Source organism: Drosophila ficusphila, unplaced genomic scaffold (genome assembly GCF_018152265.1).
Source record: "Drosophila ficusphila isolate 14025-0441.05 unplaced genomic scaffold, ASM1815226v1 contig_414, whole genome shotgun sequence".
Classification (NCBI taxonomy): domain Eukaryota; kingdom Metazoa; phylum Arthropoda; class Insecta; order Diptera; family Drosophilidae; genus Drosophila; species Drosophila ficusphila.
Genome location: NW_025064328.1, coordinates 10,886,196 through 10,901,964, shown reverse-complemented (window position 1 = coordinate 10,901,964; position 15,769 = coordinate 10,886,196). Strand labels below are relative to the sequence as shown.

Below are 15,769 nucleotides of genomic sequence, written 5' to 3'. Positions count from 1 at the left end.
ATATTATTATTAAATATCCATTCTTTTTTCATCTTCCACGCACACAGGAGGGACAAACCTTCAGCACTTTTTAACTATTTTGCAACGGGCCAATTAGCCCGCGAAAGAACGCATTTTGTGTATACTGAACGAAGTACATTGATTTATGTAAACATTTATTAAATACATAAACTATATGTAAGAGGGGATTCTTTAATTTATTTGGCGGAAGCACGTTTGTTAGTCAGCGGGGCACTAAAGTTGGTTGGTTGATTGGTTAATACTTCAATATGGTTGAGTTAAACTTCTAAGTCGACTGTGTTCTTGCCGCCTCAGTAGAACTGCAACACCAAGGTCTTTATGGCACTGGCAATGTGGAAGGCGCAGTCGCGCACCTCCAAGGTGTTTTTCTGTATGGCCTGCTTGTCATCCGCCTCGATGGCCTTCTGCAGACTCTCGCACTCGTGCTGGATGAGAATGTTCTGGCGGGTCAGCAGCTTGAGAGTCTCACGCGTCAACTCGCTGGCATTCGGTGGCTAAAATAAATGTTACTCATCAGCCATCCACCAAGGGATTGTTTTCCTATATGCTTCAATTTGAGGCTTACCAAATTAGCATAAAGAGCTATTAAATCAGTCACGGCGTTACGAATTAGCTCTCCATGTGGGGCAATGGATTGCTTCTGATCCTCCGGCACCGGCTGCATGGCTCGAATGAGCTCCTTTAGGCAACGAGTAACCAAATCAGAGCGCACCTTGACCTCCTCACCGAAAGGCTTGCCATCGCCAGCCATTTGGTACATGCTGGTCGTATTCCGGATATCCGTGTGACCCTTGGCCACGTTGGGAACCAGCCGACGCTCGTACATGCTGGCCGGTCGCTTGATGGTCGACTGGTTGGAGGAGTCATTGGAAGAACCACTCTCCGCGTTGCCAGTTCCACCCTCAGGCAGAGAAAGGGGCTCGTGCTCCGTATCCGGACTGCTTAAGCTCAGATCAATTCGGCTAAACCAAGGAAAAGCAAAGGGAAATCATAAAATAAAAGGAAATTAAATAATAATCATAACTCTCACAGTGGCTCATCGTAGACGCTGTTGTTGGAGGCGCTCGAGAACTTGGACTTGAGCTGCGAGTTCTCGCTGGACAGCATCTGCACCACGTTCTTCAGCTGATTGATCTCCGACTTGTAATCGCTGAGCTGCTTGCGCAGCGTTTCCATTTCGTTGTTCGAATTAGCGCTTCGCGGTGGCGTATGCACAATGGCCTTCACAAAAGAAATCATAAGAAATAAGAAAAATAAATTAATAAACTAAATGAAACTAAACATATAAACTATAAAATATACTCGCAACTTAATAAGAGGGAAAGCAGACAAATCACTGGGCAACTACACATAGTTAAACTACACTTTTACGAATGTTAGCTAGTTTTATTGAGGCTTACAGTCTACATTTGGATTCTACCATTGGGAATCGACTAGATTGGCTAAAATCAGGGAGCTATAGTGCCCTGGCCTACGGATGAACACAATGGGTACAGCACGGGGTGTTAATATTTCTCAGTCTTCTAGCCGAAGCTATTGTTCAGTTTGAGGATCTTTTGGCGCATAAGGTTTACCTGCTGGGCCATCGGCGGCACGGGCGCATAATCATCGTCGCTGGCCACCGGATCATAGATGGGCTCATCATCCGACAGATTCGGATCATGCCCACCCTGCTCGAATGAGCCGATCAGCATCGAGTTGTTCGCATACGGCAGAGATTGCAGCGACTGGTGACCGGGCAGTGGGGCATCCAGCGGACGCAGGTTGGCCATGTTTTGCCGCCTCATAGCGTCGACGAGCACATCGGTCAAGAGACCGGTGAACTCGGCACGATTAAAGCGTGCCAATTTCTGGCGACCCTGAAAGCGAGACGATGTCAATGAATTTAGGTTTCAATCATCTATGAAAAGCGAGGCCAAACCTGATTGCGCGTGGCGCTCAAAAATGGATTAGCCGGCAAAAATGGCACAGTTGCATGATCAGCATTCAGAGTGCTAGTCGACCAGACTGAAAAATTACAAAAATATGATGAGTTTCATTTGCAAAAATATTGGATATTCATGTTTCAATTACTGGCTTCGCATTCCCGTCTGTCCACCTCGTCGTAAAGGTCCATGACCAGCTCCTCGAACATCTTATTTGGCACGAGTTGCAGTTTTCCACGGGCAATCTTCAGCTGCTCGCTTATGTCAGCTCCATTGGCATCCGGTATTATCATATGGCGACCACTCTGAAATCAATAAATTATTCTTATATTAGAATAAAGTATTGTTATCTACCTAATTTTAAGATAATATTAGTTTGGATGCAATTACAAGACATAATGATAATATTAGTGATAATATTACTGTTTTGCGTTAATTCCAATTCTATTTACGAAAAACTGCGAGTCCCAATAATCGACCAAGTACGAACTGGTTAGATTGCTAAGAAATCTCCTTATCATCAAGCATTTACATTGAAATAGCAATGAGCAACGCGTTTAAAAATCAATGGGATTTCCGTAAAGAAATTATGGTTTATTAAGAACTGCATGGAGCCGTGCAGATATATACTGATGTCGGAAGAATATAAAAACTCAGCTAAACGGTCCACAAATCACACTTCGTTCTAAGAGTTGTAAGAAGCGGACAATATGCGACACATTTTAGTGCTCCTGGTTTTTGGACTTGTATGGCAGAAGAGCCTCGCAAGCCCAGTGGTGAGTTTTTAGTGATACTTTATCCTTACAAAAGCTGTATGTTCCATTTAAAATTACAGATTGAGGATAATGAATGGGATGAGACCGTCGAATCAGATTTCTACTCCGACCCCCTAAGTTCTGAATCAGATACTAATGAAAGTATTTTTGCAATAGAAAAGGTGAAGAATAAATTTGAACAACTGACAGCGAACTTTAAGGATTTCATAAACGAGCTGTTTGAACGGAAAGGAAGGAATGAAAAAAATGATTATTTACTAGAAAATGATTATGGAAGTGCACTCGCTAAAATGGATTCCGAAATGGATACATTGAAGTCTTTAAATGAAATTGATCGAAAATCTATCAAGATGATTGGTACGAAATATTATTATATTGAAAACCATGAGAAGCTAAGCTGGGGGGACGCCGATGAAAAATGTCTTCAAATGGACGGTAACTTAGTTACTCTTCAAAATTGGGAAGAATGGAGTTCAATATCACTGCACTTGGAGCGAAAAAACAACTATTGGATTGATCTCCACTCCCAGATGAAAATGGTTTCGCAAACTACCGGAGAACTAGCCCCCTCCCTCATGTGGAAGAATCGTGAGGATCGCGAGGAAGCTCTGTCAATAATAAACAACGAGTATTGCGTCGAATTGAACGCGCAATATGACCATTACATGATGGAGAACAATTGCTCTAGGAAAAACCATTTCATTTGCGAAATTCGCGCACTGGATGCCTTTAATCTACCAAGTTGGTGAATTATTGTACAAATCTGTCTGTGTAAAACCTTAAACGAAAATATATTTCTCGGCAAATCTTACTTGATGTTTTTTTTAAGCATTTACCAATTTAAAATATATACAACTAATTAATTCATTTTATAAACAATCTGATAACTTTTTATGTGAGCGATTTACTTGAGGGACCACAAGAACTTAATAAAGAATAAAATTGGAAAACATCTAAAATTCTGGCAGTGCACTAGCGACTTAAATCAAGTATGAGTATTTAAGCTCACCGCATGATCTGGCTTCTTGCCTCCCAGGAACATTATGATCCTGTCGGTCACATCGTACATGGCCTCTAGCAGTCTTTCAGCGATGGTGTTGTGATTGTTGGCCCTGGCCAGTTCCAGCGGTGTCATCCCATTGCCATCTAAAGCGTTGACATCGGCTCCATAGATCAGCAGCATCTCGATTTGCGAGGCCTGTCCAAACTTAGCAGCCATGTGGAGTGGCGTGGATAGCTTGTCCTCGTGATAGTAATTCGGATCAGCTCCCTGGACCAGAAAACGTAGAGAAGTCTCCAGGTTGCTTGTACGTACACTGGCATGTAGTTGCCTACTCAGCTCCTGTTCCAGACTGCCCACGGATCCATTGCCATCATCATCGTCCTGCAGGCTTGGCTTTAGTACAAATGTAAGATTGACGTGCTTGGCCTTGATGAAATCGGATTTGGTAGGATGCAGGGCATCTTTGGGAGTGGGTTTCCGCCATCGGGGCAGATGTTTTCCTCCCGTAGAGCCACTACTTCCATCCAGCAGATGGTGCTCCCACACGCTATTTGCTCCATGCGCATTTAGGGAGTTGACAAAGTTCAGGACCGATGGCTCCCAGTTTCCCTGGCGAAGGGACTTCACAATCGATATGTGCCTCCCGAGACTTCGATGCACGGAACAGCAATCGGCGCAGAGCAGGATTCCCCGGTTGATGCTCGCCCAGGATGGATCACCAGCTCCACAGTCGCCACAAACTTCCGTTTGCAGGCGGGATTTCCCCCTTGACATCTTGATTTTGTTCGAAATCGTGGGCGTGGCTGGATTGGGGTGCTCCAAATCCGGCGGCGCTATAAATAACTTCCTGTGCGCTTCGATTATGCTGCTGGCGAAACACATTCAGCATTCCAAAACGATCACGAACTGCAGGGGAGATACAAAAAATAGAACACTGAAGTTGAAAAATCTGGGGGAAAACTCAAGTGGCTTCGTTGTGAGTCAGTCGAAAACTGTGCTTTCTGATTGGAAATCCGAGTGGATGCCAGTAAAAGGTCAAATATCAGCGACTTGGGCTCACCCTGGTCGTTAATTGGGAAAATTACGTTTAATTAAACGCGGAGAGCTGCACTAGAAAACATTTGCGGATGGTTTTTTATAACTTGTTTTATTTTTCTGCAATCCAGTATGACCAGGTTGTTGGAATAATAAAGCGCCAGATTCAAACCGCGAATGACTTAGTACGTTTTAATTACTGCTAAGGCCATCTTGATAAATAAAACGTTTAAAAAAATTTATATATTTTTAAAATTTATATATTTATTCTTGTACAACGTCAGAAAACCAGAAAAACTTAGTAAAGAATTCAGCGCTACCAGATGTTTAATGCCTATGGTCTTACTATCTGCAACCACCTGGCAGCCCTATACGTAACATATAATTATCTCGCTCGCACTTACCCAAAGAAAAAAACATATGTTTATCAACAGATGGGACAGTTTAAGAAGCACTGCAGTTTTAAGCACATGTGTCAAAACAAAACAAATTAGCCGACTTTGAATACTATTTTAGTTGATACAAAATAACAAGAAAAACTAAAAAGTAATAAAGCATGCAAGTGGAAAACTTGTACACTTCGGTGGCCTGCAATCGATGCACGGAATGCGCGGATTGGGGTCCAAATGGCTGGATTGCCTATGGGGCCTGCAATGCCGTAGCGATAATGGATCCGAAGGTGAGATTTTACAAAAATGTGAAATAATCAACAAATAAATGCTTTCTCTAGTTTAAAGGCAACTCGGCCAAGATCCTGTTTACACTAGTGGAGCATACAAAGCGAGTAAACACTGTGAGGTGGTTGAATAAAGGGACACTGCTTTCCGGCGGCGATGATGCAAATGCGGTTTTTTGGGAGTTGGACGAAAGTGGAGCCACCAACCGTATCGTACTCAAAGGGCACACGAGTGGAGTTAATGCAGTGGATGGAGTTCGTTGGCAGGACGGATCATGGCTTCTCGTCACTGCTGCGGCAGATAGCACAATTAAATGTTGGCAAGAGAACGAAGACATTTTTGTGTGTTATCAAACCATATCTCTATCTGAAGGATTTTGCTTTTCTCTTCGGCTAAAGAAGCTGCCCAATAGTAATCATTTTCTGCTAGCTACCAGTGGCGATGACGAGACTGTTTCCTTGTGGACAGAGCAAGAAAACAAATATGCAGACCTGGAGTTCCACCGCGTCCACAAACTGGCAGGCCACGAGGATTGGATTCGAGGGCTGGACTTCGTGGAAGATGGAGAGGATTTGCTGCTGGCCAGCGGCTCACAGGATAATTTCATTCGGCTCTGGAGAATCGCGCCTCGTAGTGAGGAGCAAATGCGCGAGAATCGGATTGACCTGCTACAGATAAACAATAGCGACAGCGAAATAAAGGTAGAGGAAAAGATACTGGAACTTGGGAAGGAGGCCTGGTATGCAGTTAGCTTGGAATCGGTTTTATATGGCCACGAGGGATGGATTTATGGTGTACAATGGCATAAGACTCAAGAGGAAGGTTAGCTAAGTCCTTTAAGCCCCGAAAAACCGTTTTCATCTTGAATCTTTTCAGAGCTTCGTCTTCTTTCCGCCTCAATTGACAAGACCCTCATAGTTTGGGCTCCCACGGAGCAAGGCGTTTGGCTGGAGCAGGTTCGGGTTGGCGAAGTAGGTGGAAACTCGATGGGCTTCTTTGGTGGAAAGTTCTCCAGCGATGGACATTCGATCCTGGCTCACAGTTACCAAGGTGGATTCCACATTTGGAATCAGGATCTAAATCGCCCACAACTTTGGACATCAAATGTCATTGTGGGAGGTCACTATGGCGAAGTGAGGGACTTGGCTTGGGAGCATGACGGCGCCTATTTGATGACCGTTTCAGCGGATCAAACAACACGACTGCACGCTCCTTGGCTGCAAGAGGATGCTAATCCTACTTGGCACGAGCTGGCGCGTCCTCAAGTTCATGGTTACGACATGCAGGCTTTGGCTTTGCTTTCGCGTTACAAATTTGCCAGCGGAGCCGAGGAAAAGATCGTGCGCACCTTTCAGGCGCCGGCTAACTTCATTGAAAACTTCCGTCACATCAGTAAGATAACAAACGATGTGGCAGGAGATGCTCTACTGGATTGTAAGTAGTCTTATAGTGTTTTTTACTTTACCATTATCATTTACTAGCAACCTTCCTCTTAGCTCTTCCGAAAGGGGCTTCTGTCCCCTCCCTGGGTTTGTCCAACAAGGCTGTCTACAAAGTAGAAACCGAAAATGAGGCAACCAGCAAGGGCAAAAATGAGTATCCCGATAATTACTTTGTGCCCATTACTTTGGAAACGCCACCACAAGAGGAGACCTTAATGCAGAACACACTTTGGCCCGAGTTGCAAAAGCTTTATGGCCATGGATACGAAATCTTTGCACTCGCTGCCACAGCCGATGGTTCTGTTTTGGCCTCCACTTGCAAAGCTAGCAATGCCGAGCATGCCCAGATTATATTATGGTGGGTGTTAAGCCAAAAGGCTTTAAATTCTTGATGAGGCTTGGTGTTGCATTAATTAATCTTAATTATGTTAAACTTGTCCGCATGATTATTTGCTGTTTCAGTTTAAGGTTTAAAATATAAACTAATAGGTAACCTTTTCTTCAGGAACCCCACAACATGGAAGCAATTGCAAAAGTTGAGCGGCCACCAGTTGACTGTCACCCAACTGAGTTTCTCCCCCGATGCGCGCTATCTTCTATCTGTTTCCCGGGATCGTCGCTGGTGTCTTTTTGAAAGACAGGACTCCTCTGCGGGCTACCAACTGGTGGCCAGCACAGACAAATCCAATGGAGTGCACACACGCATTATCTGGTCTTGTGATTGGTCGCATGACGGTCAGTACTTTGTGACCAGCTCAAGGGAGGGAAAAGTAGTGGCTTGGAAGAAGGGAGAAGACGCCGAAGAATCTTCTCTAAACGGCTGGCAGGCGGCAGGAGTTTTGGACATAAAAAATGAGTCGATTACAGCTGTGGCTTTTTCCCATAACTATCTAAACGGAACAGATGACACATACATAGTCGCTTTGGGAACGGAAACTGGGCTGATAAAGATATATCAGTTTGCTCAAGGAGAATGGAAGTTACTCAGTGATTTGAATAAAAGGTGAGCTCATAAGATATCAAATTCTTAGTTTTAACTATTTATACTTTTTAATCTTACAGTCAAGCTCATCATCTCACCGTTCGGCGTCTGCAATTCCGACCTGGTAAACAACTCCAGCTGGCGAGTTGCGGGGAAGATCATTTGGTACGCATCTACGACATAAAGCTTACATGAGTTTGACTACGTGTGCATTAAACTAGCCTTATTAACTTCAACCGCTGCGTTTAATTAGAAATCTGTATCATCTGCAGACATTGTGGAAAGGGGATGGGTCTCGTCTCGCTTGGTTTATCTGAATGTCGCTATCTAATCTGCAGCAATTAGCTGTGGTTGGGGTTCTCCCTCGGCTTCTGTTTTCCGTGCCTTGATAACATGTTATTGACACCTAATTAGCTGCAAAATATTGGCGTTGCAAGCACTTTGATTCGGGTATTTAAGTGGCATGCTAAAATAGCTGGAATCACAGTCTTTTGTAAACAACTGAAGATGAAGGTAGCTATTGTTTTGGCATTGATCGGTACGGTTTTGGCTGCTCCGCCACTGCGGGCGACGCAGCAGGCTGTCCATGACATTGACCAGTACGCTCACATCTTTGCCCCGGTGCGAGTTTCGGGTGAGAGGCCCCAGCACTTGGAAATTGAGTTTGAGCCACAACACCATGGCTCTGTGTCAGACAACCGGGAGCTGCAGCTGGAGATCGAGATAAAGCAGCAGCACCAAAACAACAACCAGGCTCAGGAGCACAATCGTCCCCAGCACTTGGAGTTCGAGGTTAAACAACAGCACTCCGAGTCTTCGGCAAATCACCTGGTTGATTTGGAAATCAAGCCCGTTGAGCACAAGCCACCTCAGCACTTGGAGATCGAGTTCCACCAGCAACACCAGAACTCTGCCCAGGGACATTTGGTTAACTTGGAAGTGAGGCCAGTGGAGCAGAAGCCTCCCCAGCATTTCGAAGTGGAGGTCAAACAGCAACAGCAGCCAAATCATCATGTTGAGTTGGAGATCAAGCCTGTGGAACAGAAGCCACCGCAGCAGCAGCAAAATTCAGCTTCGGGACATCTGGTTCCTCTGGGACACCTGGTCCCTCTGGGACCCAAGCCCATGCCAGCCGATCGTGACCAGCATATCGATCTGGAAGTGGCCCAGGAGGAGAAGCCCATGCTGAACCAACACTTCAACCTCAACTTGCGCCAATAGAGCGGCGGACCATAAAATGTATCCTTACTACAAAAGGCATTAAATATGAATAATTACAAAGAGAGCGTTTTGACTAGGACAGTCCTCCCAAGGTGCTTGTAAAATGAGAAATAAATATACAAAAATGGTTAGACCGCGGATGGAGCGAGCAAAAAGGAGCAGCAGTTTGCAATTTCCGTTTAGCTGCGGCAGCATAGTTTTTGGCCAAGAAAGTCGCTTGGCCACGTGTCCGGGATTCGGGCAAAAGGAGTCAACGAGTCAAGGATTCGGGCAGTCAGAAGTGGCGCTGGGTGCTGAGTTATGGCCAGAGCGTGCCACCTTTTAAACCGCAGCTTGCAATTTCCGTGCTCCAACTGACTTTATGATTGCCAATGGCTTCTGGCCTCGGCTTCAGCTGCAGAGCACCATTGTTGTCCAAACTTTCGGGATGGAGTGGAGCGGCGTGGAGTGGGGTTGGCAGTGTGGTTAATTGGCTGGCGGCCATCTTTCGCTGGCACTTTAATTATGTTGCCGTGCAGTCCGCTACTCCGCTACTCCGCTTCTATAAAGCTTCTACATCTATATCTGTGCATCTTCAACAGTGGCGATGTCGTTGAACCGCAACATAGATAAGCGCATAAATCTGCATTGTTCCGTCTGCCACAATGGGGCAGAAAGTTAACTATTGAATTGCATTTAGGCCACGTCGGAGGTCGATTGTCCTCGCACCTATTCAGAGTCGGGCAATATCCCGTGGGAAAGTGCCGCGTAGCCCCCATGGCTCGATGGATCCTGGATCCGGGGCTTCCTTCGACGTTTGTTCACACTGTACCGTGCTGATGGAAAACCGCGAAAAAATTCGCTTCTCATGATTGCTTTATTTCGGGGATTACACCCAACAAATTTCTAGATACTTTCTCTTTCCCTTTTAAATTTCAAAGATATTGTTTCATAAAGAGAGTATAAAATATGCAAGCTTTATATGACTAGAGCACCTGTATTCCATAGTTTGTTTAAAATACCTTCAAAAAATATTATGTATTCATTTTAAATCATCCCCTATTATTTTTCTTATGTTAGTTAAATTTATTTGCATTTTATTTAATTGAATTGTGATAGTCTAGAACCATAAACTGTTTAAACTGAATGTTTAGCAATTTGCAAATATTGAAGGTGTAAAGTTTAGAGTTTTTATAAGGTTTTAATTTTTCAGAATTTAGGAAAGTAATAAGAAACACAAAAAGAAATATATCGATTTGTAAATCAATAATTAATCGTTAAAAAACGTTGTTTTATAGTAGCATAACATACTTTTCCTTCAGTGTCAGACTTTTCGCACGCGTTTTATTTTGAGTCAAATATTGGCAAACAAAGCGGCCATTGCGATGGCACTACACGCGTTTCCGCTTCCGCTGAAAGTTGCACACAAAAATGCATATATTCATGCTTTTGCAATGAAACTTTTGTTCAACTTGCATTGTGCTATGGCATGATTCCACTCTTTATTTATTTTCTTAGCCCCGCCATTTGTTATTGCTGCAACAATTTTGCATTCTGCGGAAAAAGTTTAAGTTTCAATTGCAGCGAACGTGCCCAAGAGTTGCTGACAGCCACTGGAGCAGTGGAAACTGAAGCCATTCTAGCCATAACATGTGTAAACATATATCCCCCTTCCCCTCCCGCCGAATACACCACATTCAGAATCCTGCATCCTACATCCTGCATCCTGCTTCCTGCCCGAAGTCCACAGAGCCATTCGTTTGCATGTGTGTCAGTAGTGGATTTCGCTAGGGTTGCGCTTTCTGTTTGCCTGCCATAGTTTTTTGTTTGACTTGACGTCCAATCTTCCTTGTACTGCAAAAAAAACTGCTCTAAAAACTGGAAACTGAACAGTTTCTAAGGAAACAAGTTTGAAATTCATAAATCCTGGCGTAATTCATCGTTCACACAATTACGATGATGGTGCTTGAGGAGTTCCTTCTTTTTATTTTTCTTAGTTTGTTTAACCCACTTTCTTCTTTAAAGTCAATATTATTGAAAAAGTGGTTATAAAATCTAAAAACATTTAATTTAAAATAATATAATAATTAGAACTGAAAATGTTACCTATATATTTTGTTTTATGTAAGAGTATGTATGGTTTATCTCTTTTGAGAACTAATACACCAAATATGATATTTGGATTTCGGAGAATTTATATGCTTTATATGTATATGTGACAAACCAAAAGAACATTTTATTTATTTTTAAAGTTAGTCTTACCAATTTTTATATACTACACTATACAGTAATGTAAAACGAATGTTACACATATGCAAATTATAAAATTATTATAAGGCAGTTCGTACTTAAAGTATCCTCAATAAATTATTCATTTATTTAATAGCTATTGAATAATATATGTAGACATTTTGGGAGGCATTAAATATATAAACTTAGTTTGTAGCTTTAAGTGCACTCTGTACTGTAGTCCTTTGCGCGACGTTCCTTTTAACGAACTCACTTTGTTCGGATCTGTGAACATCTTGATGGGTTGCTGATGCTTTCCTTATGCTGGTCATCCTCTTCCGAAAGTCCGTGGCAAATTAATTATTCCAACGGGGCGACGTATGCCAGCCATATCCATATTTTTCCCCTCTTTTCGCTGTCACAATTTCCATCCTCCGCTGCAGTCCACGAACCACACATACACTCACACACACACACATTCACATTCCGACGCATATGTTTCGCTCGTATTTCCGTTTTGACTGGGACAACAACAATGGCGCGCGCGCTCCATGATTTGTGCATTTCCGTTTTTTTGGCGGCACGCACGCGACGTGCACGCACATGCATGAGGCGGAGGAGGAGGGGCAGTGGGCGGACCGGAAGCTGCTGAACTGCCACTGCTGAAGCCAAAAACTGCGACAATGCCAATTGATGCGCATTGAGCATTTTGGCCTAGTTTGAAGTGAATGGTTCTGGTTCTATGGCCTAGTTTAAATGGCCAATTGATTAAGCCACGACGAGTGGGACTGCTTTTTGGCGCATTTGCCGTTGTTGTAACAAGCAAAACTTTGAAACGAAAACTTTCGGCCTGCTAAGCCCAAAAGCCAAAGCGTTCAAAGTTTTTCAATTACCTGACCGTACTGTACTCCTGTCTCCAGAATCCTGCAGCATCCCAAAGCAAATTCGCGTAGTTCTGTTTGGCCAGGAATCGAAAGGAAAAGGGCAACTTTAACAAGACAACAGCAGAAACTGGTGAAAGTAGCTAGTTGAAAGTTCTGGCGCATTGAAAAAAATAAAAAAAGAATCCCGCGATGTTGTGGATTTTGATTATAAATATTGTAATATAACCTTGCAGGTCGACCCATTTGGCTGGCTCAATTTAGTGGGCTAGTCTGTTTTCATTTGTCTACAAGCCTTTGAAAGTTGGTAAACCTTAATTGTTTTCCAATTAGTTTTGCTGTAAAAAGTTTGAAGTTCATTTAGCTCCTCCCGCAATTCGTTTTTGCCCTCGCTTTATCTCCTGTTTTTTGTTCGTGTCGCTCGCAGTCAACGTGGCGTATGATGAATTTTTAATTACGTGTGCTGCAAGCAAACCAGACAGAAAAGCGAGGCAAGCAAAAAAAAAGGAAGTACAAAAAAATTGGTAACAACTGTTTGCCACTTGCAAATTGCAGCTACCCAAAAAAGTAATCCAAAAAAGCAGGAGGGCAGTTGAAGAACTCTAAAGCCAAAAACGAAACGTTTTTGCTGAATTTTTTTGGAGGTGCAACAAGAGTTTGTATTCATAGAGGCGTTTTGTTCATAAAGGCAAAAAGCAACTCGGCACTTGGGCAAGATAATAACACAGACGGATGGAAGCGTTTAGTGTCCTGCACTTGACAATGAAACTGAGCCTGAATTTCGGATTAATCGTTGGAGTTACGCCCCGATGTTTGGTCAACGCTTTAAGCCCAATTTAAATGCAGCCATTATGCTGCTGCTGTTTGTGTTTGCCGAATGGAATCGAAAACAGTTTCAATTGTTTTAAGCGCGAATCGCTCTCGGCCATTTTCAACACTCCTGATTGCAGTTGTAAATTTGCGAAAAAAATGAAAGAGCAAACGGGTTTTGTGTACTGTCAACAGAGCAGAAGCACCATCATCACCTCTGGCCACCCACCCTCATCGTCACACCGCCGAACCACCGATGCCACCGAACCACCGAGGCCACCGCACCACCACCGCAGGCAAATAGCCCGAATGCACGGACCACCGGGCATTTTTCCAGCATTTACGATTTCCCTTATTGCCAGCGCTTTCATTTCGCTTTTCGGACACTTTTCCTGCTCGCTGACAATTTTGTGTTTTTTATCAATATGCCTGGTGTACCCGAAATGCAATTCGCGTGGACATCTGTAATGCATTGCCGCCATAACTTTTATTTCGCACTGGAATTATACTATTTGCAGGACGCACTGATTCATTTTGAACGGCTCTAGGCGTTGTAAATGGTATTTTTAAAGATCCATTCTAAGGAATACATATAAAAGAGGGCTTAAAAAGGTATATCTACACAGTTAAATTTCTACATGGAAACTGCTTCTGTAAATATTAATTATAAAGAAATAACAAACAAACTTTAAAGTTGAATTATATTTTAAACAACATTTTATCTTTCAAAATTTTAATGTATTTACCTTGATTTTATTCTGTTTTAATTTAAAAGATTTCACTTATAACTTTTTCAACTTTTGTAGGTATTTTAGGGTATTTCAATTTTTTAATTGTAATGATTTGTTGTACACTTTAATTTTAAGAAAGTATTTTACATGTATTTAAATTGAAAGTATATTTTTTTAAATAAATCCGGAACCCACACGGATTATGGCTTTTCAACTGAGTTGCATAATTCATGCACACGCTTCAGTTCTTTCAGCTGTCATGGACTTTTTTTCTCATTTTTTACGACAGTTCATCGTTTGCAACTGGTGGGCGTTAAAGTTAATTTGTTTACGCTGATGTGTCAATATGGAAAATACGCTTTTTGTGACTCCATCAAGGGCTGCGAATAGATCTGTCGGTGGAACAAACTTTCGCCGCATCATGGGGATTTATAAATTCAATATTCCGATGAGTCCGTTTGCGAGTGAAGCTGTGCAAGTCGATTGATGTGGTTAGCAGTATTTGCTTGATAAAAAGGACAAAAGAAAACCGGGTTAAGCGGAGAAAATCAACTTTGACTTAACAACATTAAAAGCGCACTGCTTTAAAGGCCTTTAAGTTAATTTTCTGGGCGAGGACAACCCCTCAAATGTCTCCCGGCTGGCTTGAAAGATGATAAATTTTTATGCCGAACGACTGTGAAGGCAAGTTTATAAGTATGCTTGTGTGTTTGCCACTCGAGGATGGGAAACTTCGAACAACACAGCCGCAACTTTAGCGGCGACATTTCCTCCGGGCATTGCCGCAAATTATGCGGTTGGGGACGTCTTGCCACCAGAAGAAGCCAGTCTGAAAGCACTTAAAAAACAGTCTGGAATTGCCATTAAAAGGGGAAACAACCTGTGATTTTTGTGAGGTCATTTAAGCTCAATTAAAATAAATATTGTGAATAGAAAAGGATTACACTTATTTGATAATTATTACATTTTAAATTTATTAATTTAAAGTAAATGCAAATGACTTTTTCTTTGTTGGTAAATTGCATACTGATATATTTTACAAACTACTTGTTTGCTAATACCAGTCGGTAATAAACTATAGATTTTATTTTGTGATAAACGTAGAACACTTTTTAATAATTTAGTTAAAATAACAAATCTTAAGTAAGTAGTTTGAAAATAAGAATAACCCTTTTTGCAGTACACAATCAATATTTGAATTAGCTCCAATTTATCTATATGTCTTTATAGATATTTCTTCCAGCACTTCAACCCACCTAAGGGTAATATTCTAATTTGCAGGGTGGTGACAAATGTTTTTTTAAGTGAAGGACTTGCGAACGATGGGCAACTGCAAACTGGCAACTGGCAACTGGCAGCACCTGCTGCTGTCAGAACGGATGGGATGGCTCGGCACTCATCTCGGCGCCCCTTTAAGGATCCGCACATAAACCCTAAGACCCCGCAAGGAGGAGGAGCCCTACTTGGAGTGAGCGATGGCTGTTTGAACGCTGTCGACTGTCATATTACACGCTGCGCGTAATTTGTATAGCGCCTGCCGCTCGTGCCGTGTAATTTATGCATCCATCAATCGCACGAGTGGCGCTAATTGATATTACCTCAGCGGGCTGTGCGAAAGTGCAGCATTGTTTGCCGACAGCGTTAACTCGTTGGTCGTGGCTATTTATTTGGCCAGCAAATTGCCATGATGCATAAATGTTTTTCGGAATTGCGAATTTGCGATTTTGACAGTTGCGCATCCCCGAAATTAATAACGAAACATGCAATTCTCCATTAACAAATATTGGCAGCGTTGCAGTATTGATTTTTAAGCCCCCTCCCCACTTCTAGCCGCTCCTTTTGCATGCGTTGCCGATGTCAGAGTTCAAATTATGAGTTCATCGCAAGTCGCGGGCACAAAGCAACACTCGCCAACAAAGCTCGAATACACTCGACGTCAGACAACGGCAACAGCAAAAGCAACAGCAACAACACCAACCCGCCAACAACTACAGAGACAACTCGAGTGCCATTGTCGGAATATGTGTTTGATGTGAGTGAGTGTGTGTGTGAGTGGG

The 15,769-nt window shown here is 42.8% G+C and overlaps 4 protein-coding genes across 5 annotated transcripts; 3 read left to right on the top strand and 1 right to left on the bottom strand.

Annotated features, from left to right (window-relative positions):
* Positions 1-122: 122 nt before the first annotated feature.
* On the bottom strand, positions 123-4,901 carry LOC108096767 (ARF GTPase-activating protein Git). 2 transcript variants are annotated; one of them, XM_017198637.1, is made up of 8 exons: positions 4,811-4,901; positions 3,732-4,631; positions 2,095-2,251; positions 1,943-2,028; positions 1,596-1,880; positions 1,052-1,242; positions 587-983; positions 123-515 (listed from the first exon to the last, which is right to left on the bottom strand). In XM_017198637.1, exons 2-8 carry the CDS (start codon positions 4,605-4,607, stop codon positions 312-314), a joined length of 2,196 nt encoding a protein of 731 aa, XP_017054126.1. In that variant the 5' UTR covers positions 4,608-4,631; positions 4,811-4,901; the 3' UTR covers positions 123-311. The 2 variants fall into 2 exon arrangements, with proteins under 2 accessions (XP_017054126.1, XP_017054124.1); XM_017198635.1 differs by having other exon boundaries at positions 4,786-4,895.
* LOC108096768 (accessory gland protein Acp29AB-like) lies at positions 2,258-3,595 on the top strand. The gene is made up of 2 exons (XM_017198638.2): positions 2,258-2,722; positions 2,782-3,595. Exons 1-2 carry the CDS (start codon positions 2,657-2,659, stop codon positions 3,469-3,471), a joined length of 756 nt encoding a protein of 251 aa, XP_017054127.1. The 5' UTR covers positions 2,258-2,656; the 3' UTR covers positions 3,472-3,595.
* A 293-nt stretch (positions 4,902-5,194) lies between the features above and the next one.
* Positions 5,195-8,097, top strand: LOC108096932 (probable elongator complex protein 2). Its single transcript, XM_017198884.1, has 6 exons — positions 5,195-5,439; positions 5,491-6,259; positions 6,314-6,871; positions 6,934-7,237; positions 7,385-7,882; positions 7,942-8,097. Exons 1-6 carry the CDS (start codon positions 5,317-5,319, stop codon positions 8,054-8,056), a joined length of 2,367 nt encoding a protein of 788 aa, XP_017054373.1. The 5' UTR covers positions 5,195-5,316; the 3' UTR covers positions 8,057-8,097.
* Positions 8,098-8,368: 271 nt separating this feature from the next.
* Positions 8,369-9,142, top strand: LOC108096592 (putative mediator of RNA polymerase II transcription subunit 26). Its single transcript, XM_017198291.1, has one exon. It carries the CDS (start codon positions 8,369-8,371, stop codon positions 9,080-9,082), a length of 714 nt encoding a protein of 237 aa, XP_017053780.1. The 3' UTR covers positions 9,083-9,142.
* The last annotated feature ends 6,627 nt before the right edge of the window (positions 9,143-15,769 follow it).

Coding starts and splice junctions, on each gene's coding strand:
- LOC108096768 (XM_017198638.2), top strand. CDS start 2,657: ATGCGACACATTTTAGTGCTCCTGGTTTTTGGACTTGTATGGCAGAAG. Junction 2,723..2,781: donor AGAGCCTCGCAAGCCCAGTG/GTGAGTTTTTAG, acceptor TTAAAATTACAG/ATTGAGGATAATGAATGGGA.
- LOC108096767 (XM_017198637.1), bottom strand. CDS start 4,607: ATGTGTTTCGCCAGCAGCATAATCGAAGCGCACAGGAAGTTATTTATA. Junction 1,881..1,942: donor TGAGCGCCACGCGCAATCAG/GTTTGGCCTCGC, acceptor TCTCGCTTTCAG/GGTCGCCAGAAATTGGCACG. Junction 984..1,051: donor AGCGTCTACGATGAGCCACT/GTGAGAGTTATG, acceptor TCCTTGGTTTAG/CCGAATTGATCTGAGCTTAA.
- LOC108096932 (XM_017198884.1), top strand. CDS start 5,317: ATGCAAGTGGAAAACTTGTACACTTCGGTGGCCTGCAATCGATGCACG. Junction 6,260..6,313: donor GCATAAGACTCAAGAGGAAG/GTTAGCTAAGTC, acceptor GAATCTTTTCAG/AGCTTCGTCTTCTTTCCGCC. Junction 7,238..7,384: donor CATGCCCAGATTATATTATG/GTGGGTGTTAAG, acceptor CCTTTTCTTCAG/GAACCCCACAACATGGAAGC.
- LOC108096592 (XM_017198291.1), top strand. CDS start 8,369: ATGAAGGTAGCTATTGTTTTGGCATTGATCGGTACGGTTTTGGCTGCT.